This window comes from Gavia stellata, chromosome 24 (genome assembly GCF_030936135.1).
Source record: "Gavia stellata isolate bGavSte3 chromosome 24, bGavSte3.hap2, whole genome shotgun sequence".
NCBI classification, from domain to species: Eukaryota; Metazoa; Chordata; class Aves; order Gaviiformes; family Gaviidae; genus Gavia; species Gavia stellata.
Genome location: NC_082617.1, coordinates 4,334,854 through 4,359,112, shown reverse-complemented (window position 1 = coordinate 4,359,112; position 24,259 = coordinate 4,334,854). Strand labels below are relative to the sequence as shown.

Below are 24,259 nucleotides of genomic sequence, written 5' to 3'. Positions count from 1 at the left end.
ACAAAGTACCCGGCTCCAGGCAGCAGGAATCCTCCCGGGATTTCACTTTGAATTTTCATTTGCATGAACTAAAGTTCTTGAAAATCCTCGAGAAGTGCTGAGTTTCAGCGACCTCCGCGCAACGCCTGTACAAGGCCACAGCCATCGCGAGGGTCGGTAGGGAAATGGTACGGGAGCCTCAAGTCCTCTGGAAACCAGGCGCGGGCTCTCGCACTCACAGCACACCTGGCCTGAGGCTGCAGGCACTCACAAAGCCAACGGCACAGAACTGCAGCACTTCACATTTCCCTAGGGACATTTCACTAAGACAAATTCTCCCTGCAAAGCTGATGGGAATGATCTGAAAACCCAACCGAGCCTTGTCCCGCAGAAACTAACTACCACAGCTTCTCACTGAAGTCCTCAATTTGTTGACACGACAAGGTTGTAGCATGAGAAGCAAATTTATTCCATAGTATCTACTGGCAACATAGCTCAAAAGACGTGTTTTGAGGCAGGAGAAAGAATTTTATTCTCCAAAGCCTTGTAATTCAACCCTACTGAAGCTGCCCTCACACAAATCAGGGATGACACATCTTTTCAACGTCTGGGGCCAAAATTATTTTTAAAAGCATTGCAGGTAATTGCCACTGCTGTCACTCCAAACCACTGCTGTTTCCACTGTTTTACCATCACTGACGTAACCCAACAAGTGTCAACAGCAAACACGGGCTGCTTCTGCAATTACTGAATTAACAGAAATAATACATTTCACAACAAACAGCTCACACATATCAATAGCCATGACCAGGTCTTTAACTAGCATTTACACGAGATGTTCTATGTTTCCAAGGTTTGTTATATACTACTCAAACATCTGGGTACCTTCTAAAATAATTGGTCTGCAGGGTGCAGATTTTATCAATCTTTTTCACTGGGGTGGATTGGCCACAAGAGTCTTTAAAACAACAGTAGAAAAAAAATGCTGAACCTAGTTCTCCTGAAGAAATTCAGAAAGATCAAATTAGGCCAAAAACTCTAATCTTGGTTTCAGTGGGGTCCCTTTTTAGCAGGGGTCCCTCTAGCAGGGTCCCTCCTTTAAAAGAAAAAGGAAATTAAAACTGAAAAACAGCACTGGGGAAAAGTTAAGCGTGTACTTCAAACTCACACATGCCAGGAAATTCAGAGTTAAAGGTGAAACTCCACCCTAAAGAGCTCCATACTGGAGATATTTCAGCGAACAAACATAACGTGTTCTGAAATACAAAGACCCAGTAGGGTGCACTAGGTATGGAGTTTCAGCCTTCACTCCAAATTTCCTGGCTTTTTGGAGGTTTATTAGAGTTTCATACCCCAAACATTTAAGTACTCCAAGAAGTTTCCTCAGTGCTCACTCTGATCCTTTTGGAAGCTGAGAACAAGCACTCCGATGGCGCAGCCACCCATCCATTATTAATGAACCTGAAAACATTTTCTTGCACATTTATGTTAATTTGGAGTGCTGAAATTATGTGCAAACTAGGTAGTTTCAGTTGAGTTACCCTGAGAAACTCCAAAATTGCAAATCTACTTAGAACAACATTAAAGGACAGGTTCTCATTGACCCCAGCAGAGCAAGTGCTCCTAATCTCCCTCCACCGTATGTGGGTCCTGTAACTCCACTTGAGCCGGGGCTGCGATCAAGCAAACACGGAATTGCTTTTGACAGTTGTGGTTTGTATTCCTGGCCTAAACACTCTACCAGGTTGTGGGGTAGGGATATATCCATCCAACTTCTCAATGAATCTGGCCCTAATGGATGAAAAATGACTATGGCTATCAGCATCACGCTCTTTTACAACACAGCTTTTATGAACACACATTACAAATATTGAAGTGGTTCCAGAGTATCTCAGTAATCCTAACAGATCTGTTGTGAGGCTCCGCATCATTGCATTTCCTGATAGCTCTAAGAAAATTATCACCAGCAACTCTCTGTAGCCCCTCTGGTCACCCACACCCTTCATCCTTCTCAAATATGCACACGGAGAACGTTCTAGGACTCTTTATGACGATTTCAGTGGGTGTCTTGATACATAGCTAATGGAGAAGACATCACACGTACTTTGAAATTGGCCTCGCCAGTCACCCTGCACAAGCGTACCTTAGTGGTGGACAGGCACAAGAGTGATGGGACAGCTCCAAAAGGGATGGGACAGCTCCACGCTGTCCTGATCCTGGGGTGTTTGAGGGACAATTAATTCTTTTCGCTGCAGTTAAGAGAAGATAAAATGAGACATCCACTTCTTGGGTTCCCCCAGCCCCAAATTGGGCAGAGGAGAGAGCCTATACTGAAGGGCTGACCTGCCTTGGGGAAAGAAGGATGACAGAATAGGGAGGAGGCAGACAGGGACTTGGAACATCAGGAACTGGTGCTGAAGAAGTTCAAACAAGGGCTGATAGACACAGACTGTGCTTCATGCTGTTGCCTACAGATCTGTCTCTGCATCTTTTCTCCTTCAATCTTTTCCAAGACCTTCCTCTTTTCCATCACCTTTCTATTTAGTTAATCCCCTCCTCACTCTGATCCAGCTATCAGATTTAAACATACATACATACCCAAATCCCCTGACACACACTCCTTCTCATACCTCTGAAATCCCCCAAAAGGCCAACAAACTAAAAAAAGAAAGACTACAAAAAAATCACAAGCAATGATTTCTTGGGAGAAATCTTAATTTTTTTTTTACTGGCTCAACTGATTAATTTGGGGGGAAAAGGACAAATCTTCAAGCTCATAAACCCTTCTTCGTGTTTTTTTTTTTTCCCCTAACACTCTTAAATGGCTTAAGAAAAGACATTCCCCTGCTGCTGAAACCTGCCTTACTTGTAAGCTTCAGCTCTCCCAGCTACATCAGGAACATCATTGCTCTGAAAATCATACCACTGGCGCAGTATTACCTGTTTCTTCTGCTCAGAACTTGCACCCCTTTTCCCAATCTTTCCATCACATCTACTGATGCTGCAGGCAAGTCCTCTGCGGTGTAAAGGTATTTTTCTATGCAAAAATATAGACTACTTGTAGAAACTGCAATTTTCTGAGTAACCACACTTTTGGGTTGTCTTTCCCCCCCTGCATTAAGTTCATAGATATTGAGGAAAGGCAGAGCTGCTAGGCCAGTATTCATGCCTCTGCTCACATCGACATTTTCAGCTGAGACTAAATAAAGAAAATGCACCTTATCCTTCTCACCCCTTCTCCTGAACCCTGCGAACCCACGACGTGAAGGCACCAGTAATGCCCAGGGTTTGAAGTGTGGCTGCACAGAGCAAACTCCCCCAGGACATAGCACAAGTCAGCATCATCTCTTCTGAAAGATTTCTGTACATTTCCACTGGCAGTGATAGCGAAGGGATTGTTCCGAGAAAAAAAACCAACTGAAGTACTGTTTGCCCAACTCCAGCAATCCACGTGAGAGGCAAAGTCAAATGCATCGTGCTCATGGATGCTGTAAATGGAGCATGGTGGAGGTGGCTGCCCTGTATTTCCCCAAGGGGCAGCTATTGCTTGCAAAAATTGGACTTAAATTCCTATCAGAAGAGAAGTCCGAAAGATAGGATGGGAACTGCAAACATAAGTATTGCACCTGGTTAAGCTTGCCACAGAAATAGTCTGTGCTTTGCATCTTTCTCTGTGTGAAAGGTGCAACCTCCGGAATTTACAGAAGGTTTCAGCCACCGCTAATGAAAAACGCAGAGGGCACCTCCCACCCACTACTGACGCGAGGTCGTACGCAAATGGATATGGGAGAAAACCAGGGTGATTAATGCAAAGCCCCATAGCCCTTTAAAGAGGCATGCTGGACACGATCGAACTGCGGGTCTGTGTGTAAAACAGCGCAATTTGAATTGATCAGCAAAGACAATAAACCAGCTTATACACACCGCTACTTTTCAGAAGACGGGAGGGGATGAGCTCCACCTTGTTTGCTTCAACAGAGGCTGGTAAGGGGTTGCTGGAGAGCGTCCGTGCCCGCAGGGCAGCCGGGCCTGGAGGACGCAGTGCCGCAGAGCAGCGAGGGCCAAACTCAGTCCTTGCCAGATCTGCAGACTCTGCACTTGCAAATCTTCCATGTGGGGTTCCAGAGCCAGAGCCAAATGGCTCTGCATTAGCACTGGAAAAGTATAATAATACTTTAATCTATTGTCTCCCACAAGGATTCTTAATGATCTCTGATAGTTTACTCCATAGGTTTTATAGGCTGTCTTCATTCCAAGCATCCTGCAGTTTGACCAGACAGTGATCTTTGTACATAACGGATAACGGCCATGAAAGAAACCATGAGTCCTGTGAGTCTTGGGGAAAAAATGTTTCTTGAAAAAAACTGTTGGAAAAGATGACTGTGGGTCAAGCAAACTCTTACTGGTTCTAGGGTGTGCAATCGTATACGTAGGAATAGTTGCTTTAGTACTGAAGTCCTGTCTATATCAGAATTCAATACTAGACTTATAAATGTCAGTTGCTAGCATGGGAACAGATGCAACTCCTCCCAGCTGATTAACATCCCTGACATCTGGAATAGAGGACAGAATAAACAGAGAGAACAGAGGATTTCCTGTTGGGACTTGGCTTTTGGGTGACAACTACCAAGATACAGCAACTCTGGCCTTGAGAGTGTTACCTCCCCACCTTCTGAACAGCCCTGGGGCTGGTAATTAAAGAACTGGACATTTAACGCCGAATCCCTAGACAAAAACTCAGGTATTTGCTGTATGTCTGTCTGATACCTGTGTGAATGCAGGAATCCTTGATGTCAAGAGCTGCACAATGATCTTTTCGAGACAGGGGATTAAGTTTTCAAGCTTCCTGAATTGAAGAGCTTTGATGAATTTCTTCTGTTCTTTTCAGTGTTTAGGATTAGGTGAAAATTAATCTGTTATTGGGAATCAAGGAGTATTTTTTACAACTCTTCCAGCTCCTAGAAAAGGGCATTCGGTATGCCTGCCTCCGCCAGAGTAAGTTGACCATATTTTGCAAAGAAGCTTCATGAAAAGGTTTCCAGCAGAAGAGAAGAAAAAAGGGTTAAGAGGCTGATCTGATCGGAAACTCCAGGGAGGAGCCCTGAAGCGCAGCCACAGCTCAGTTACCTGTACGAGGCTGACCTAGGCTGTGGATTAGCCAGCCACCTCCTGCTCTTAATGCTACCGCTGCCACCCACACGGCATAGCAGGGTGTGCTCCTCGTACAGGGCTCTGCCATACCCACTGCTGTTCAAAACCACTACGGAAATGTCTACAAATTGTTCAGACGTGTATTCAGTGTCTAATATACGTATGACTGGAACGTGCCAATGCCCTTAACCTCGAGGCAGCTGATGTGACGCAACTTTGCTGAACGGCACAATGCAAGCGTTGGAAAAGGCCACAGAAAAGGGTGGGCTCAGCAGGGAGCTCGACTCGGTTCGGTGTCACCCAGAGTCTGCAGGCAGGTGCCGCAAATAGACTCTGGAGTGTGTACAGCTCGTCCCTGCCCCTTGTTTCGGCAGAGCAGAAGGGTTGCGGAAGCCTTCAGGGCACACATGTGGATGTTGAGAAAGCCTGTCCCCAGGGTCAGTTATTCTGAGGGGATTTCCAGCAAGTATTCAGTAGATTGTATGAATCGAGGGAGTTTTGAAGACACTCCAGTAGCTTTTGCTGTTTCAGGAATTTCATCAGCATTCTCCTAAGAAGGCATCAAGGGGAATGCCTTCTTATCTGTCCGTGCGATCCTGTGGTGAAGCCTGATGTGCAAGCCCAATATGACATAAAAGGAATGGCTCAGTTAACCATAGTATGGTGCAAGAATTTGCCACATCAAATGGCACTTACAGAGCATGATTTCCTATGATCCCTTGCTGTTTGTTTCAAGTTTTTTGAAAAGGAGCCATGGTAGGTGTCATGAGCTCAAAGTCTTCCCTATTTTGTAACCAGCAACATCCCAAACAACATGAGGAATCTGTCTTTCTGGCAAGTGTGTTTATCCTTGCTCCTTCCTTTTGTATTGGGCCAGACCGTATGATCTTAGCATGTTCTAATTTCCCAGAATTGCAGAAACAAAGAAAAGCTGAACAACATTTGCAAATCTTGTGCTGGGACTAAATACATTTTGTCCCACTCTCATGAAATTAATAAAAAGAAGTGAGGCAGATATTCTTGGATAAAGCCTGCTGTGTGGCTAATGATAACCAGTCTTTTGTTTTTTCCCCGTAAGCTATTAAAAAAGAGGAGAGATGATCTACTTGGTACCACAATGTTTACAGCTTTCTGCTGAGCAGCTCTGAGAGCACAGTCCCCATCCATCAGTGCTGTCCCTCTGAACTGTTCCTCCGGCAAACTTCTTTACGGATATGCCACTGTACTTAAATCTCTATGCATCAACAACCCCATTACCTGACTATGGCACAGAATATCAGCTCTTTGGAGGAAAATATTTTTGGAGAGATGCCAGAAAGAGAGGCTGGAGAGAAAAAAATCCGAACAGCTCTGCTGCTGGGATCAGCTCGAAGGTCACCATAGTTGAACCACAACAGTGACTGAAGGACACCATCAAAGTACCTGAGCACTTTGCCCAAGGGCCCAAAGGGATCACAAGAAACTTATAATGGAGATCAGAGGTGTCTTGAAATTGTTCCAGTGATATCAAGCCTGTGGTTGCACTTAGTCAAGAGGCATCCACAGATGTTTTTGTAACAAGAGTCATAGCAACTTTGTCCCAGGATGGAGGCTTGATGGGCTGGGACTGAGACAGTCAGAAGAAGGAAAGTGACTGGAAATGGATACATCTTCTTTTGGGGATGAAGAGGCACTGAAGAGGGTTCCTGTTTATAACAGCATTAATCAAGCATTAGTGCTTTTTGGTTAGTTCCAAAGGACAAAAGTATTTCAGGAATAAACTCTGCACGGTGAACAGCTGGCTACAACTGCTGACACTAAGGGTGCAGAAGGAACAAAACCCAGCAGTGTCTGAGGGCCCCCCCAGTACCAAGGAAGACTGGGAAGAGTCTTTACAGCAGAAAGCTCAGGAAACCTTTTACTGGTACCTTTTCATCTTTTTCCCCCTTTTTATTTGATGCCTTACCAGACTGAGGGCTCTTTTCCCTTTCTTCTGCTACTGTTAAGACTGAACTTTGGCAGAGGAAACACCTGGAATTCGACGTGAGCTCTCAGTGGCTGTAGAGATGTCTTCATTGATGTGGTGCAAGGCCTGCACTAGAGGGGACTGAGGACTCTTTGCCAATGAAAGTGATGACAAGAGGGGCTGGTGATGCAAAATGGGCCCAGACAGTGCCAACTGAGTCACAGATTTTGACTGAGTCACTAATTGGCATGGAAATCTCTCTCAGGGGATGATGCTGAGGGCAATGCCAAAGCCAAACATAGGGTTTGAATCTTCACCCTTTTAGTCAATGGAGGCTTTGCTGCCAAAGCCACTGCCCTAAACCTGTATTTGTTAGCCTAAATACTCAAAGCAGTGTTCAGCCTTACAAACCTCACTGACCAAGTCCACAGGCCTAACAGCTGTATTTTGCCATACTGAGTGCAAACACCCATCATAGCGGTGGGTATGAGCTCAGCCTAAGCACATCAGCCACCAAATAAAGCCTCCAGAGAGATGGAAAATCTTCTACTGCCCTTCTTGGTTTCATTACCAATGATCAATGCTGCATTACAATGTCTGTGCAAAGACAAATAAATGAAGTCCAACTGTTGTAAAAAAAAGTTTGTAGGATCTATGGATTTTCTCAGGCTCTACGCTGTGGAAGAGGCCCTTCAGGCCTCCCTCACTGACTTAAGTGTGCCAGTCAAGAGGAGGTGCTTCTCAAGCCAAAAAAAACCATGTAAAAGATCTGTGAGCTCAACGCCATGAAACGCAAATCCTCCCGAGAAGTTCAGCAAGGTGGTTGTCTCCAAAAGGAACATATAACTGCGTATGAAAAGCAACTATGCTGTGTTAAAGTAACTTCAGATTGTGGAACTAAATTCCTTGCTTGGGCTTGTGCAAGTACACTCTGTGCAGCAAAAAGACTTCATTTGAAATAGAAACATCTCTGTATGTCAGAATAACATTGAGGCACAGTCTTAAATCTGTCAACTAAAATTTAAAAGGCTTTACTTGTTTCATTTTATATGGGTATTATGCTGGTCACAGAACAAGTGATAAAAGGGAACTATCAGATTAAAAATAATGTATTTTTCTAAAAATTGTCATAGCTGTTATAACTAACACCTCAAGTTCTTAGAACTATGGTGTTAAAACAATCCAATTTGCATTATGCCTTTGATGGTATTTGCTTAGTTGTGTTCCTCTCCAATTGAACAGTATTAAAAGATTGGCATTTTTGCTTTCGATATTTTCAATCATTAGTATTTAAAGCATTTCCCCATTTGAGCTTTGTTCACTCGTAACTGACTGAAGTCAAGCTGAGCTATAAGGACTTCTTAAAAAACAACCTCACTGAAATTTAAAAAAACGAACCAAAACAACAACTGGAAAGGAAGCATTTCTTTGCAGCTTAATTATGTGTATTTAAAGCTCCAGTAAAGCTGATAATGTTGTTTAAAAACTTCTCTCTTCTTAAGAAGTTACAAATATAGCCTGAATTGCCATAATGGAAGGGACTGCAGAACAGCTCATATTTTCCTTCTTAACCTGAACGCTAGTGTTGACAGCACAGGGTGTTCTGACCATCTAGCGTTTTTCCCCCATGACTCCATGAATTGCCCTAAAAAACCTGTAACATGGGATACAGACAACAGAATTTCAGCTTTAACCTTCATCTTCTGTGCATTTATACTTCTAACTCATTCACAGGGAGTATTTTTTAACTTAAACATACTAACTCTTATCTGAAGATGATCAAAAGCAAGTTGGAGTAATTGCAGATATGTGGAACTCAACTGATGCAAGCTATTCAGGGATACCCCTCTTCAAACTGCAACAAAGGCACTCAGGATTTTATAAATTCACATCCACCCACAGAAAGTTGCCCTGCCATTTGCAATGAAGTGGCATTACCCCCATTTTCATGTGTATAAAAGGGGGCGCAGAAGAGTTCAATTACCCACCCAACGTGTGCAACAGCACTGCCAAGAACCTGGTACTCGCCTCCCTCCTCATAACCCATGGACTCCGCTGCCCCTCTGCAGTAGTGCTTACAGAAAGCTGTACTCATAGCATTAAGAATATAGAATCATCTACCTACCTTCAAAGAAGTCCTACAGAATTAAAGTCTATCTAAGAGTATTTATGTTCTGTTCCATCCCCGAGGGGCTCTTTGCTGTCCAAACACATATGAGCTTTCTATGACAGCCAATCCCCACTCCTAAGAGTCTGTGGTTAAAATAAACTGTGCAATGCTACGACATACTGCTCATAACCAACAACTGTTGGGTCTCCCAAAGTTGGCTGCTTCGGTCTTCAGCACTAACTTTCTTTAGCTTAGATGGGGAATACCAATCCAATGTTGAGACGCTGTTGAGACAATTACTGAGATAGCATTTGGATAACTGTAATGTGAGCTAAATACTAAGAAAAAAATTGATTAATTAAAAACTCCAAAGCCCATAATACCAGTAACACAAGGATTCAACAGCCAGCAGGCTGATCAATACCTAGACAAATATTCATTAATATGATCATAAAAAGCTTGTTTGTTTAAGAAATTGCCTACCTGTAAGGAGAATATGGATCAAAGCACGTCTTGGTGACTTCTGTTATCTCTGGGTTACAGCATTCCCCACCATCAAAGTTGTATCTCTCGTAATTACAATCCATGTCACACACGCCATTCTGCTTCTTCTTGTTGAAGAGCGTGTGGCGTACGTGTCGGCAGTCTCCACCATCGTACCCGGTCAAGGTGTGGTTGCACTCAGGATCACAGTTCTCATCCCCAATCTTACTGATATCACAGTTGGCCAGGATGAGTCGGTGGCGAAGGGAAGAGTTCTTCACCTCCAACACCTCCAGCTCCCAGGTGATGTTGTAGCGGCTGAAAGCCTCATTTAAATGCTGATGCTGGAACTCAATCTGCTGCCGGCTGACAGTGGGGTTCTGGTGCTTGTCATCGTAGAGATTTACCACACGGTAGCGAACAATTTTGTTGCGGCGGAAGCTAGGGAGCTTGTTGTAGCTGGCGATTACGTCCGTGTTGTCACAGACTGTCTGTCCGCAGAGAGGAGGGTCTAGGCTGGTATCCAGCAAATAGCCATGGTGATAGCTGAACTTGCTCTGAGGACTGCTGCCATCCTTCATGGGAGACCAGGTGTTTTTCACATTCAGTAAACTGTCTTGAAGAACTAGCTGAGGTAGAGGCGTGTCTTGTCTGTGAATTGCCTGGCCCATGTCCAACAAGATCTCCTTCTGAGACCGGGCTGTCCTCCAGAGGCTGAAGTGCTCTACGTAACCCCGATAGTTCTGGTTCAGGGCATTTCCTCCAACCATGAGCACCTTGCACTTCAAGGTCAGAAGACTGAAGATGCTGCCCACTTGCTCTCCACTTGTGGCCACCTGGGCACCATTCACATAGAGTTTCATCAGGTGCCCATCGTACGTGGCAGCCAGATGCACCCACTGGTTGGGGAGGTAGCTGCGATGTGCCGCAATGGTGGTTACTTTGCGAGCACGGTCCGTCTTCAGAGAGAAGAAATAGCGGGGGTCTCTATTCCCCTGGTCACTGACGGTGTTAATCCCCAGGACCCATCCTCGGTCACGGGACGTGTAAGAACATTTGTCATATAGTCCTATGTGCCCCCAAAAAAGAAATATGAATAAATAAGGATGACAGAATAAAGAAATTAGTCTTTCAATTGTATAACTATAGCTCTCTATATGTATATACGCAGACTCACCTACACACGTTAGAAAGTTAGTGTATAAGAAAGACATTAAAACACCTAGTGTGTGATTGTGGGAGGTCACGTTAAGACTTCCTATTAAACGTCACGTTTGGCCAGTGGCGTGTACGAATGGGATTCCCCTTTCCCGAGCAAAAACCAAAACCCTTCTGCAAATTTCTATCTGCAAAATGTTGTACAGTGTATTTGATTCTTACCTTCACTCAACTCGTACATCACTGGTTGAAACTAAGAACTCTTGAGAAGCAATCCTTGTTGATCTCACTCATATCTCATAGCCCTGAACCCTGTATCTAATAAGGTCCAGAGGAGAAGTAAGTAGAAAAATCTAAGTACTGCACAGTTTGAGAAACTGTGAGCGGCTGCAACAATCTTGGTAGGATCAAGCACCCCAACCCAACAGAGAGTGAATGGGATGTGTTCAGGCTACCATCAAGTTCAGGCTACCATCAAGTTCATACCCAATAAAAATCAGTAAGCAAACGGCATGCATTGGTATGCTGGATGTGCTGAACAAGGTATACACCACAGCAGGAAAGGGCAAGAGACATGCACGGATGGACACACACATTCAGAAAGATTCCTGCCCCCTCACACACACACTTAGTAACGATTTGGTGCACCACAGGGAATATACAGCAATGGTTTCTCTCACAGACAACGTGTGGATCCACACCTAAAGCTCTCTCAACCAGTCTTCAGACAGCTCCAAGCGGTGGGAAAAGCCCACACCTTCTCAGTTTGGGACAATAGCTTTGGCAAGTTGAAGACATACATTTCCATCTCCCAGTTCTCAAAGGCCAGGGGCTGCAGGGACACCCCTCAACTGAAAAAATAATCGTTAGAGCCTTCAGCACCAAACGGCCTTTCTCCTATCAGCACATAGAAAACAGTCCTTCCCCCAAGCCTTCGCTTCCAAAGGCCTAAACGAAAATCATAAATCTCTGACAGTTCGGTCCTCACGAAAAGACTAAATATCCCCTTACCTCACCCCTGCACCCTAACCCTCCCAGCACTACAACCAAATAACATCTTCTGCTTCTGACTAAGTTGCTCAACAGCCATCTGTTAACAATCACTCATTAACAGTGCAGTCTTGTCTAGTATCAACAGAGCAAAGGTTACAGGAGCATTCACTGTATTTTTCCTCCCCTCTCCCAGCACCCACCTTCCCCCCTCTCCTCACACCCTTCCCCTCTCCTCCTCTTCCTCCTGTAAAAAAACTCTTCTGATGGGAAAGTTAAAAAAATTTAAACAGGCCTTTTTTTCTGCACGCTGGTATTTTGCTAGGGACTCTGAGCTCCCCCTTTTCCTGTTTCCTTTGGAAGAGAGATCCCAGGGTTCGGAAGGTAATGTGTTTATTCATCTGTAGGGCGCACTCAGTTCAAAACCTTTCCGAGACCGGCTTCTAGTTTATACTGCTACTTCTGATCACGAGAAAGGAGAGGAGGAGAACCAGGGAAGGAAAAAACAAATATGCTGAAAACAAAAAAATTACATTTGCTGGGATGGATATTTACCTGAGAAATTCGTGATGCGAAAGCCAAAGCTACCAATGACCTTCTGGAGTCTGGTTTTTAAGTGTTTTTTCATTTTTCTTTATGGAATAAATACTTCTACAAAGCATTCATTTTCAGAGGTATGAAAGCTCATAAACATCTGCATTTTTATGAATCTCAAATGAAGGTATTGTCCGACGATAGTGGGTGGATAATACTGCAATGAATGAGAAGACAGCTGGCAAGACAAGTCCCTTTTCCAAATAAGTCATAAAACAATAAGTTATAAAAATCTCAACTTATTGTAATAAGACCATTAGAGCTGGTCAGACATTTTGTAAGAGAGCTTTTGCCTGCCAAGATATGCCAACATGGTGAGAGCAGAAAAAGTGATGCAGAAATGGGCTAGTCCCAACAAACCTCTCTGAGAAGGTGCGGGTCTTCAACACGGCCGGAGGGACCCCAGGGACGCCCTCGGCTGTTTTGGCTGCAAGCATAGAAGGTCAACCCATCCCAGCCATGCTCCACATCATCTCCTACCACCTTTGCCACCCAGCGACCGAATTCTCCAGGCCTGCGTCCCACTGGGCAGCTGTACACGCAATAGCTGCTCCACCTGTTTCTTAAGGCATCCAAGATCCCTGCTGCTGGACGGACGGCTGGAAGTCCTGGAACAGGCTGCTGGGGTCTCCAGCTCCGGGGAAGTCCACCACAGAGTCTTTAAGGGTCAAGTTTTTTGGCTTTTTGTGCTGACTGGGGCTGGAAATATTCCCCCAAAGAACTAATAAATTATTGTGGAATGGAAATTCAGTTTCCTAGCCAGCATTAAAGAACATCTTCCTCTCTCTCTGAAGTGCTGCATGATGCTAGTGATTGACCTCAGCTGAACAGATGGAGCTGCTGGAGGAATACTACAGAATAGTAGCAATCCTCCCTTGCCTTTGAGCATTTAAACCCTGATGTGATGCAACGTGTCTTGAGTTTGGCTCAAACAGCTGCCATCAATTCAAGATTTACAGGGAGCCAGAGGAGGGCAGAAAAAGAAAAAAACAGTGACAATAGGGACACCACTGAACATGCCAGTATGAAAGCTGCTGAACTAAAACAGTCTACTGTTCCAGTTCCTTACATTTTCTCGTTTAGGGCAAAGGTCATCACCGAATCCATATGCCACATACAGTATTCTTTTCTCAAACTTTTACTATTACAGACATCCAACTCTTGATGAAAAGATGGATTGAACACAATCCCTTCAGCAGCAAGACTTGTTTTATTCTTAAGAGAAAGGAAAAAGAGTATGAGAAGGGGTAAGAGACGCACACTCCCTACAACTTGCAAGTCATACCAGTTCTTTATGACCTTCTGCTTGTACACTGTACCTACTTTCCCAATCCTTCACTTACTTTTGTCTTTAGACTAAGAATCCTCCGGCTAAGGGAGTGTCACTTTTCCGTTTTGTCCCCGGCACAATGAAACTAATTTCAGCTGGGACTTTGGATGTCATAATAGAAGAATTTATTACTTCTTCTATGACAACTAATAAGGGCAGAGCCATTGGAAGAGGGACATGTGAAATAATTGCCAGAACTTCTGAAAACTGAATAATTTGATGTTTTCACAATTTATTTCAATTTAGTAAAAGGTTCCATAGCCATGAGTTATTTCTCAGACATAATTAAGAACATTTTAAACAAGAGGCCTCTTTTACCCCAAACAAGGCTGGTTTTGAGCAAAATCACCCCTCACAATGGTTGACACTCCAAATTTCAAAATTCAGCTGTGACCACAACCAACATTTACATGAAAAACATACAGAGTTTAGATTCTCATTTACACTGAGAATTCTTTACAATAATGCGGTAAAGGACATTTTTAGCTACTTAATACCTCTTTACAAACCAAGAGTGGTGTAAAGAGGCCTCATGGTAAATGAGGCTCAAGCCAATGACTGCAAAACCACAATTTGGCGAATATGCCTGAAGTTTCTGAGCCAAGAAATGGTGCGAAATAAAACTGATGTTTGTTTTCCCCACAGCAATTAGATTAAAAAAATATGTACAAGTTTCATACAGCAGCAAACAGTTTTCCTCACTTCTGCTTGCCCTGAGTTGCTAGAAAGGGATGGAGCTACAGCTGAGAAGAATACTGACAGCCCTTCTAACTCCTTCGTCTGAATGATTTTTTCCCCGTAAAGCTCCTGTTCCTGAAATCCAAGGGATTAAAATGGAATTTTATCTTCTATTCAAAAAAGAGGTGCTAGTTCAGCTTTCCAGTAAGAGCCATGGGTAACCTTCCTTCCCCACAAAGAAGTGAGTCACTTTTCAGACAACTCCAGAGAAGTGCATGAACAGAGTAAGATGCCACGTTCCTACATGCTTGGCCAAAGACAGACTTCGATGGCCCACAAGGCTCCTTGCAGTCCCATAATGTTTGTCCCTTATAGGAAAAGTAAATTCCTAGGCATCAAAAGTGTGGGGAAAGCTGGAAAATTAACCTCCAAAGCCCCAGTGCCAAAAGCCAAACACGGAAAACCAGAAATATAGTCTCTCCCTTTTTTTACAAGTGAAATCTCAGTGCTCTCGCTACTGACCCACAATTGCTCCAGTACACACCCGTCCATCCGACCTCTTCCAGGAGGCCCTAACCAAGGCCAGTGTATGATTTATAACCCGGTTTGTTTTCAGGACTTTGCTGGGGACTTAAATAGAGCCACATCCTTGCACGGGCCCTGCGCGCTGGACAGGATTTGGCAGTACGAGCACAGTGTGTAGCATCAGCTGCTGAACTTCTGGAAGAAGGTCCTGGGCGAGGAGGACACGAGGCGTTGCTGTAACCAAGCTCGCCATGCCGAAATGGGAGCAGATGTTTATCAGCAGCAGCCACAGAGAAACGGGAACTCACAGCTAGAGGCTGTAGCTGCTGGAGTCCTAAGTAGCTCTCTCTGTGGGCTGAGTTTGAAAGAAGAGAGGCCGAAGTAGCCCATGCAAGCTGCTGTAATCCACTTTAATATCATTACTAACAGACTCCAGACCTCCCTCCCTCACTTCAGTGCAGTTTCTTGCGTCTTGCTAAGAGCAATCTTCCCGGTAATCAGCCCAGCCATAGGATTACCTAAGAATTTAATTCTTTATACAGAAAAAGTTTCCCCACTTTGCTGAGCAACTAGAAGAGCAAGGAAGGGGGGAAAAAAAAGAAAAAAAAAAAAAAAAAAGACTTGTTATGCTTTCCTTTCCAGAAGCCGAGAGGCTGGGGGAAGGGAAGAAGGAGGTCAGTTTGACTTTGAACACATCAGGTGTGCTGCGGAGCCCGTCACAGCCGTGCAAGGCAGAACGGAAAACAGTGCCCTGCACTTCTGAAAGTTGGCCGTGCCTGTTTTGCTGGGAGACTACAACCAGAGGTGACAGGACTCAGTTATGAAAGGGGAATTTAGGTCAACAATCAAAGCTGCAGTCAGGGGGCCCAAGAACAGGGAGCTAAAGGTTGGGGCTGTTTTTTTCTTTAGCATGCTTTAATCGTTTAGTATCAAAGCACAGAGGAACGCTTGAAAGAGCAAATATTCTACAGGAACCTATAGAAAGCTTTTATCTGTCCAGAGGAAAATAATTAAAACCGACAGATTTGGGTTAAGTATCCCCATGTTCCATGCAATTGGATAAGTCAGCGAAGATCCACTGGAGCAGTTCTTGAGTTCTGCACTGGGTATTTCATGGTATGATGTTGAACCCAATATAGTTTTACAAAGGGGAGAAATAATCTCTCCTTTCCTTTGCCATGCTTACCCCAGCCCCCACTTCCTTCCACAATAGTTAAATAATTCAAAGTCCAGAGTACTTAAGGCAACATCTCTGTCTATACCATTTCCAACACAGCTAAGAGGCCTCCTGAGGTCGCCCCCTGAGACGAGGAGTGGCTCAAGCAAACCACCTGAGACTTGCTCAGGTGGCAATGTACTACTTAAGCAAGCAAAAAGGGGATGTTTGCTGCTGCTATCAATCTAGCTGAATTCACACCAGATATTCCCATTTACAAGCTATGCAAAAGGATTCCGATCTGAGACAGAAGGACGGAGTTCTTTTTGTTTTGACGTGAAAGACAGAATCTTCATTACGTAGAAATACAGAGTCTAATACAGTTATGCCTATTTAACGTCGGGAATTTGGCCCAAGGCTCTTTGCAATATCAAAATCTTTATATCATTGCCATTTAGCATTAAATTAAGCATATATTCTGTACTGTTTCTCAAATTCCCCATCACTTATATGTTCAATGAGATACCTTGAAGCCTGAAAACAGGGAGGTGAGAACGGCTAAAACAGCAAAACATGAACCTGTAGTGGCTGGTTAGTTATGAACATTACATAAAACCTTCCCTTCTGATAACAAAATCATGTAGGCTGCAACAGAGCAGCCACTGGCATGGACAATCATATTAGTGACACTTCACTGAGCCTATTGTGAGAATATACCCGCTAACAGTATATAAGAGCTTACTGCAAATAGATCTGGTAGGCTGGGGTTAGTGAGAAATTATCAGATTGTGAGGATTTTGAGGTGTAAGTGAACACACAACACTGCATAACCAGATGGCACAGAGAAGCGTGCTTCAGTCCTTGCAGTATTATAACAGGGTCATCCCTGGACCGGGTATTGCTTTTGCAAGGGCTCCTTTGTATACAGCATCGGCGTAAACAAGTATTAGTGGGAAGGTTGGCTTCTTATCTCAATCTCCCTAAGCATTTCACAATAAAGCTGCAGAACCAGTGGAGACTGGTACTTGGTTAACAAACTGTGGCTGTTTATGATCTAATAACCAGGTTTAGGCGGGCTTTTAGATGGATAGCAAAAAGCACATCCTTCGCAAGGGTCAAACTTCAGTCCCTGCTATAAAGTCTGGGACTACAGGAACATTCCAGACACCAAGGGTAAGGATTTTCTAATATCTACAAAACAATTTATTTGTCTGCCTTGTCCTCAGAAACAACTGAGTATTTTTGGTTGAAGCTTGGAAAACCACTATGTGTCAATGTTACTAGAGACGATCATAACACATGCAGACATAGGGACAGTATTAAGATAGTACAGGCAGGCTTCGTTCTGCTACTACTTAACTTCAAGTCATACGCTCTGCAGCCATCAGCATGTTCCTTCAGAGAATCACCGGTGTATGCCATAAATATGGGAGGCTTTGCATCAGGCTCGATTCAGACAAGAATCCAGGTTGGTGGCTGCCAGTCTTAGACAGTCTAGTGTGGCCCACTGATGATAAAGCAGAGTTTAGTGTTTATGAAAACCCATATAGCCTTCAAATATAGGGAGTGGAAAGCCCTCAATAAGTTTGTTGGTTTGGCTCCGAGAGACTTGAACACACCGCTCAGCTTCCAAGCTTCTCTGTGCTCACTGATCAGCAGAACCAGGTTACGAATTAACCATCCTATTGTAGCCGAGGCAGTGTATTCACCTTCAGAGAAATGCAGCATTAACATCATTCTCACTTTAAAAGCAGATGTTGCAAAACACACGGATACATATCAAGAGACATGCATGAAAGTCATCCATCTTTCACAGACGCGTGCACAAGTAACACGCACAGAACTGGAAGCACACACAACCCGGCAAAAAAGGACATAAATACAATGGCAGACCAGCAGAAGGGTCGTTCGATGATGACACACAGAGATGAACGTACCCAGCAACGTGCTTGGTGGAACACGTGCTTCCACGTCTCCTCTTCCTCCCTGCGCTATCAGCCAAACACTGATTAGCTATCAAAGCTCTACAGAGAAATTCACTCTTGCGCATGCTAACACGGAGTGGCTTTCCTCCCTTTTGTTAGAGTTAATGCTTGAGAGCAAACACAGAGAGTATCTTCTACGGAAGGAACAGACACGTAAGTACCATAACTTCCAGGCGATCTAAATGATAAAGTGGTATTTCTGGGCTCATTTTAGAAAACAGCAGAGAGAATTCATCATAAACTGGGTCAAGATAGGTCAGCATACCTCAGAACAGATCAGATGGCCAGAGCATCCCAGGAGGAAACGTTCTCCTGGAAGGATTATTAGGGGCACATCTGTGCCATCAGATGACCGTGCACAATACCCGTCAGCTCACTGGGAGTTCAATATGGCATTTCCTTTCAAAATGTGCTTTGTGCCTGACAAGCACTGCAAGTCAATCAGCTGCAGCAGTGGCCAAGCCCGTAGTAGTGCTGGAAAAACACCCGACGTGCTGCCTACGGAACCCCCGCCATGGCCAGAAACGCGGAGCAGCGAGAAGTGGAGGTCTACGCATGAGATTGCTTGTGGTGCTGATCAAAATACACAGCAAGGATTGAAGGGGGGACAACACCACAGCTTGTTTTGCTTTTTAGAATTCCCTTGTCTTTGACCTTTACAGCAGCTTTAGGGCAGCACTGGAACCAGCTGAGCAGTTACTACTCCCAGCTGCAGAGAGAAGAGCTTTTACACCATTGCACAATGCATGTGTGCTTGTGGGGGGGAGGTTAGGGCTAGAGAACAAAGAAGGAAATCTAGAGGCACCTAAATCAAACATTATGATCAATGAGGGAGTGGGAAGAGGACCTGGGGAGTGGGGACAACCTTACAACCTTTCCAGGATCAGACAGATGGCCAACATCCACATTATTACAAAAACAAAACAAAAACAAAAAATTCCATGAATGCAAACTAGGGCACCCTGCGAGGAGACTGTAAAAATCACATCACGATAGCTTAGACCTGTCTTTGTAATTGAGGGGCATTTCCACATGAAACAGTTCTGGTTATTTAATTGGATTTTGAGAACATTCTTGGGCAGATACTTTGTGAGTGCAAAACTGAGTTGTTCCAGTGCATTTACACTGATTTATACCATGCAAGGTCTCTGCCTCTGTGAGAATTAAATATCTTATTATAAAATATCTTAGATCTTATCCAGACTCAAATATCTTATTGCATCTGGCTCTCCCATATGACTGCATCTTTCCTGTACTAATAGAAACAACTGAGGAATTTACCAATCTTAAAAGAAACGTCTCCGACGCAATACACAGAACAGCGTGCGGTAACAGCAGGCAGAACGGAGCTGATTGTGCCTGTTTTCTGCTGTCGTTTTTGAAAGGGATCCGGGCCTTCTCTAATCGTGACTATTTCATGCCTCAAATTCCCCGCTCCGTACTTGCATACAAGTTCCAAACCCATACACAAACCACAGAGATATTTCTGCTTTCTAGGAAACATCCTGCTGAAAAAACCTGCCTCTCTAACATGATATAACTATTATAGTATGCATTCCAGATAGGCTGTAGTCACCACATACTAACCTGAGTATATAATTTTAGAGCTCTATTTTTCTGCTCAGTTTGAATCCAGTTTCATTTGTTTTGGTATGATTTTCCTCCTGGAAATACCTGAGCCTGTATTTCTGCTCTACAAATATCAGTGATCACTTGATCTGTGAGCACAAATAAATAGACATCTAAAAGAAAATTCTCACACAGATACTCACGATGTCTTAGAAGTCTATAGGAACAAATTCACACCTATTAAACGGAAGGCTGTAGCTGAAAATTCAGCCTTTAGTTCTTAAAGGACAAGATGGGACAGCGATGGGCAAGCCTCCAAAAGGTCATAATTCTACTTCGCTTTCCATAAGCGTTGCCAAAGTCAAATGCTTCTCAAAAGTAATTGACCTTCTCAAGTCCGCAGAACTGGGAGAAAAATGTAAAAGAAACAAGCTACCTTGGAAGATTTTTGGCAATTCTTGTGTTTAGCTGAGCAGCAGGAAATATCGTATGTCCAACCTTTCTTATGTTATTTCAGCCCTTCCACTTCTGGTTAAATTTGGAACCAAAGAAATGAAGACTAACAAAATAGCATGTACGTGTACTACTTTCTCTGTGCATAGGCCTATATATACATGTGCACACGGCGTTGAGGGAGCAGACTGGGGCATTTTGAGGACTTGGCTTGAATTTGAATTTTGAGGAACGGTCTCCAGCTGGGGATGGCTCAGATGAAACGAAACCCTGTCTCAGAACACTAATTACCTTCCATAGGTCTTTGGTCTATATTTTCTGTTTGCAACTCAGCCAAAGTCACAGGAATAGGTAATTTCAGCGTACAGCCTACACACCCTTCTGGATCGCTGTTCTGCCCTGAGACTGCGAGACAGACCACCCAGCAAGGACATGACAAGCAAAAGTCACCCTAAGCTTATTCTCTGCTTTCTGATTCACTTCTTTGTTTTTAACAGATGTCTGCTGTGTTAGCTTCACAGTCCCGACGTTGTCAATGCTCCAGCTTCCAGAGGGAAACCTTGATTTTGCTCCCCGAAGTTTGTATTCTGGAGGTAAATTCTTGGCTTTATTGAAGTCAACAGTAAAACTCTTACTACCTTCAATGAGAAAATATTTCAGTCTTGTTTTTCAGCGTGTCTTCAGACTAGCACACGGGACTGTTTGGAAGGGGAGAAGTGCACTCATTGCTCAGCACACCATTCTGGTTAAAGGTGACAAAAATCTAAACGAGATTAACAACATATGAAACTGAGCCTGACAAGTCAACTATAGTGAAGCCCAGGAGACCCTACGAAGAACTGGAAATATCGTGGTGATTAGAAATATCTTACCCGTGTCAAGGAGAATCCATAGAAATACCGGAAAATTAAAGGATTTGAAATTAGCATCCTAGTGCTACTTGTGCTTTACTGTTGGCTTTAATTATTTTTGCAGTAATAGCTGAAAACCCCTGAATAATCTGATGTTAGAAGCACTCAGACACAATATGGGTGAGGACTGAATTAACTCCTCTTTAAAGAACTTGTAATTTGGAAAAACACTGAATTTTAATTTGAAAGTTATGGTGACAGATACTCCACCATTCGACTCAAAGTTTTTTCAATGATCAACTACTCTCAGGGCTAAAATGCCACGTTTTCTCCCTGTTCTGAAGTTGCCTAGTCTCCATGTGCGTCCATTAGATTTACTCCTGTCGCCTATTACTAGATTTCCAACCTCGAATTATCAGATTAATATTCCTCAAACATATACTTAAAGATCATGATGATCAAGTCACCTCTTAATTGTCTTGAGTCAAACATCTGAAGACTTGTTACAAATCACATAATTATTGTCATTGTTAATTTTTTTCTCTAAATCCTCTTTCAAACAACATCCTTCTTAAACTGTGGACACCAGAACTGGACAAAGTACTTCAGCAGCAGCTAGTCCAGCGTCAATACAAGGATAACACAACCTCCTCAATCCTGTTCAATGCTCCCTTGTTTACATAGCCAACAATGACTCGAAACCTTTGGCCGCAGCATCACATTGGCAGCTCGCTTTTACACGCTTTATCTAGTCCAACAGGCAGTTACTCCTACACATTTAGCTTCCAGGTGAAAGACCCTTCCCCCACCATCCACCCTTTAGGTATGACCTGCCGCCCGTCTTTCTATATGTATGACTTCACATTTGGCTTTATTCTAATGCATACTGTTTGCGTGTTCTCAATTTTTGAAAACACCCAAATGAGAGTCCTGTTTTGGTCATTGTTTACCACTCCCTGAACTCTGCAACATCTGCAAATTTTATCAGCACTGATTTTATGTCTTCTTGCAGGTTGTTGACAGAAAATATTAACTAGTAAAGAGCCAAGATTGCGTTGTGCTGAATAGGAGGGAATGTGGCCAGAGTCACACTGTTCAGGCAACAGCTCTGTTTTTCAGTAGGGGAAAATAAATACCTGTGATACTCATGAATACGAGCTTACACAAGTCAAGAGAAAAAAGATGGGACAAATAGATAAGTAGGAGATTGGCAAGATATGCCTCTGTCTTTTTGTCTCTTTGGCATTTCACAACCTCAGTCTTCTCTTTATAGCAGCACAGCGCTGCAGGGACCTAGCACGACCCTGGCCAAAGGGGCTTCTTGGCTGAGCATTACTTCTTTTTGGTACAATGGAGTGGTATTTGCCATTTACAGCATCACACACGGTCAAAGCGCTGCACTGATGATCCTACCCCATCCTTACAAACAGCATCTCTCTGCGGACTGCTGAGAACCATCATCCCACCTTCACAGATGGAAAGGCCAGAGCTGAAGGCACCTCAGAGCAATCGCAAAGTAGCAACTAAAACCCCAGAGCAACCTGCCCACCTCCAACCACTATGCCACAAAATAAAAGCAGCTTGAATTAGCAGAAGAGGGAGCCTGTTTCCCTCTCACACAGCAGTTTCATCACTGCTGAAACAAACACCCTTTCTTTCTCCCAAAGCATCTAATTTATCGCTGAAGGAAATCTCTGTTCTCCTCCCGAAACCACCAGCCAAAAAGAAACCTCTACCCTTTGCAACTGCCTCTGTGTTCTTCTCTGCCAACTAGTCTCTGTCTCTCCTTTCCCTACAGAACATCTTGTTGCAATGCCCTTCTATAATAATTTTCACATAAAAACGTGTGCCTCATGAGGTTTGCCCTGTCACCAGTGTTTGACAAGTGTCAGAGAAACCCCATAAAAGCCAGGCTGCGAGTTTGTCAGTGCAAAGGACACCATGTGTTGAACACATTGACAGTTCTCAGTAAATAACATCCCTGCTGAACAGCTGGTTGGATTGCTTGGGTTTGGAAGAATGTTGGCCACATTGCCTACTTACGTGCATCCTCCTCAATGATGCACAGAAGATCCTGTGCATGGGGAGCGGAAATACATCACTCCCAGAATATACCAAAGTGTTTTCTTTTTAAAAATGTATCTGAACGCAAGTTCAGATCCTGACTCAAGGTTTATGGCCAATTTCAGCCATACAGATGTGCAATAAAGTGTTGGTTTCTTGATACAGGTGCAAGAGATGTTCATCCTGAGGGAGGGGAGGTGAGAGATGGGTGATGGTGGGAAGAGCTATCCTAATCTCGTTTCCTTCTTCCCTCTCTCTCATGAAATACATAGCTCCCATTTCATTTAGTGCCTTCTTAACTATCAGAGCACAGAAACTGTTCGCCAAAACAGTTTGGCCTTCACAGCGCGAGACAAAACACGTGGCTGGGGCAGAAAGGCCCTTTGCTTCTCTGCCTCGGCCATCAGCGCTTGAGGCGGAGGGAAGAGTTTGGTCCAGTGCTTAGCCTCCTACTGCTGCAAGGTGTCTTCTTCCACGAGTGCAAGTGCTCCCGGCCCACCTTTGCTGCCAAATCCCAACCCTGCAGAGACCTTCGGAGAAGCAGCACAGACCCCTCACAGTATCATTCTGCCTCCGTGAGATGCAGCTGCTGTTGCTTCCCTCTCTGGCCTGCTCCATGGAGCCTGCAGGTGTTTGGATACTGCCATTCCCCAGTTAAACTGGTGGTATGCTGATGTTTAACATAAAATGAAATAACCCCCTAGTATTACAGCATATAGCTGAAGACCACCCCTGTTTGAGCATTGCCTTTGGTGAGACATAGAATGTAAACAGTCTGTTTGATTAAACTATCTCTAGCAAGAGGACTTTGGGGAATTCCAGTCTTTCCCAGCACAAAGAGCAGAAGATACTCTGCTCTTCATTAATTCAGAGCTCTTCAAAGGGCAAGAATGAACTGCTCAACTTTCCTCCAAGGAGAAACTGTTGATAGTTATCCTAGAATTCTTGGAGGAAGCTCACCAGTATAAATCAGGTCCATTTCCACCACCACCACCCTGCCACCCTTCTTTATTTAATCTGCTCCCAGGCAAAGGGATTGTGCAACAACTGATAAACTTCGTCCATGCTGCACTACGAAACCTTCATTTCTGGTTGTCTTCCCCCCCGTCGGGGTGGGAGGTGGAGAGACCACACTGGAATAGTCTTACGGATAAGGCTATTAATTACATGACAGAAAATATTTGTACAATAAGAGAAACTGCTCTTTCAACAAAAAGCAACAGATAAGACTATTTTAA

General features: G+C 43.9%; 1 protein-coding gene across 1 annotated transcript in view; it reads right to left on the bottom strand.

Moving 5' to 3' along the window:
• Window positions 1-24,259, bottom strand: part of PAPPA (pappalysin 1) — a 177,764-nt gene that overhangs the window by 141,061 nt on the left and 12,444 nt on the right. The window contains exon 2 of the mRNA XM_059828870.1: window positions 9,669-10,737. Coding sequence (XP_059684853.1) covers window positions 9,669-10,737 — 1,069 coding nt within the window. The remainder of the gene's footprint in view (window positions 1-9,668; window positions 10,738-24,259) is intronic.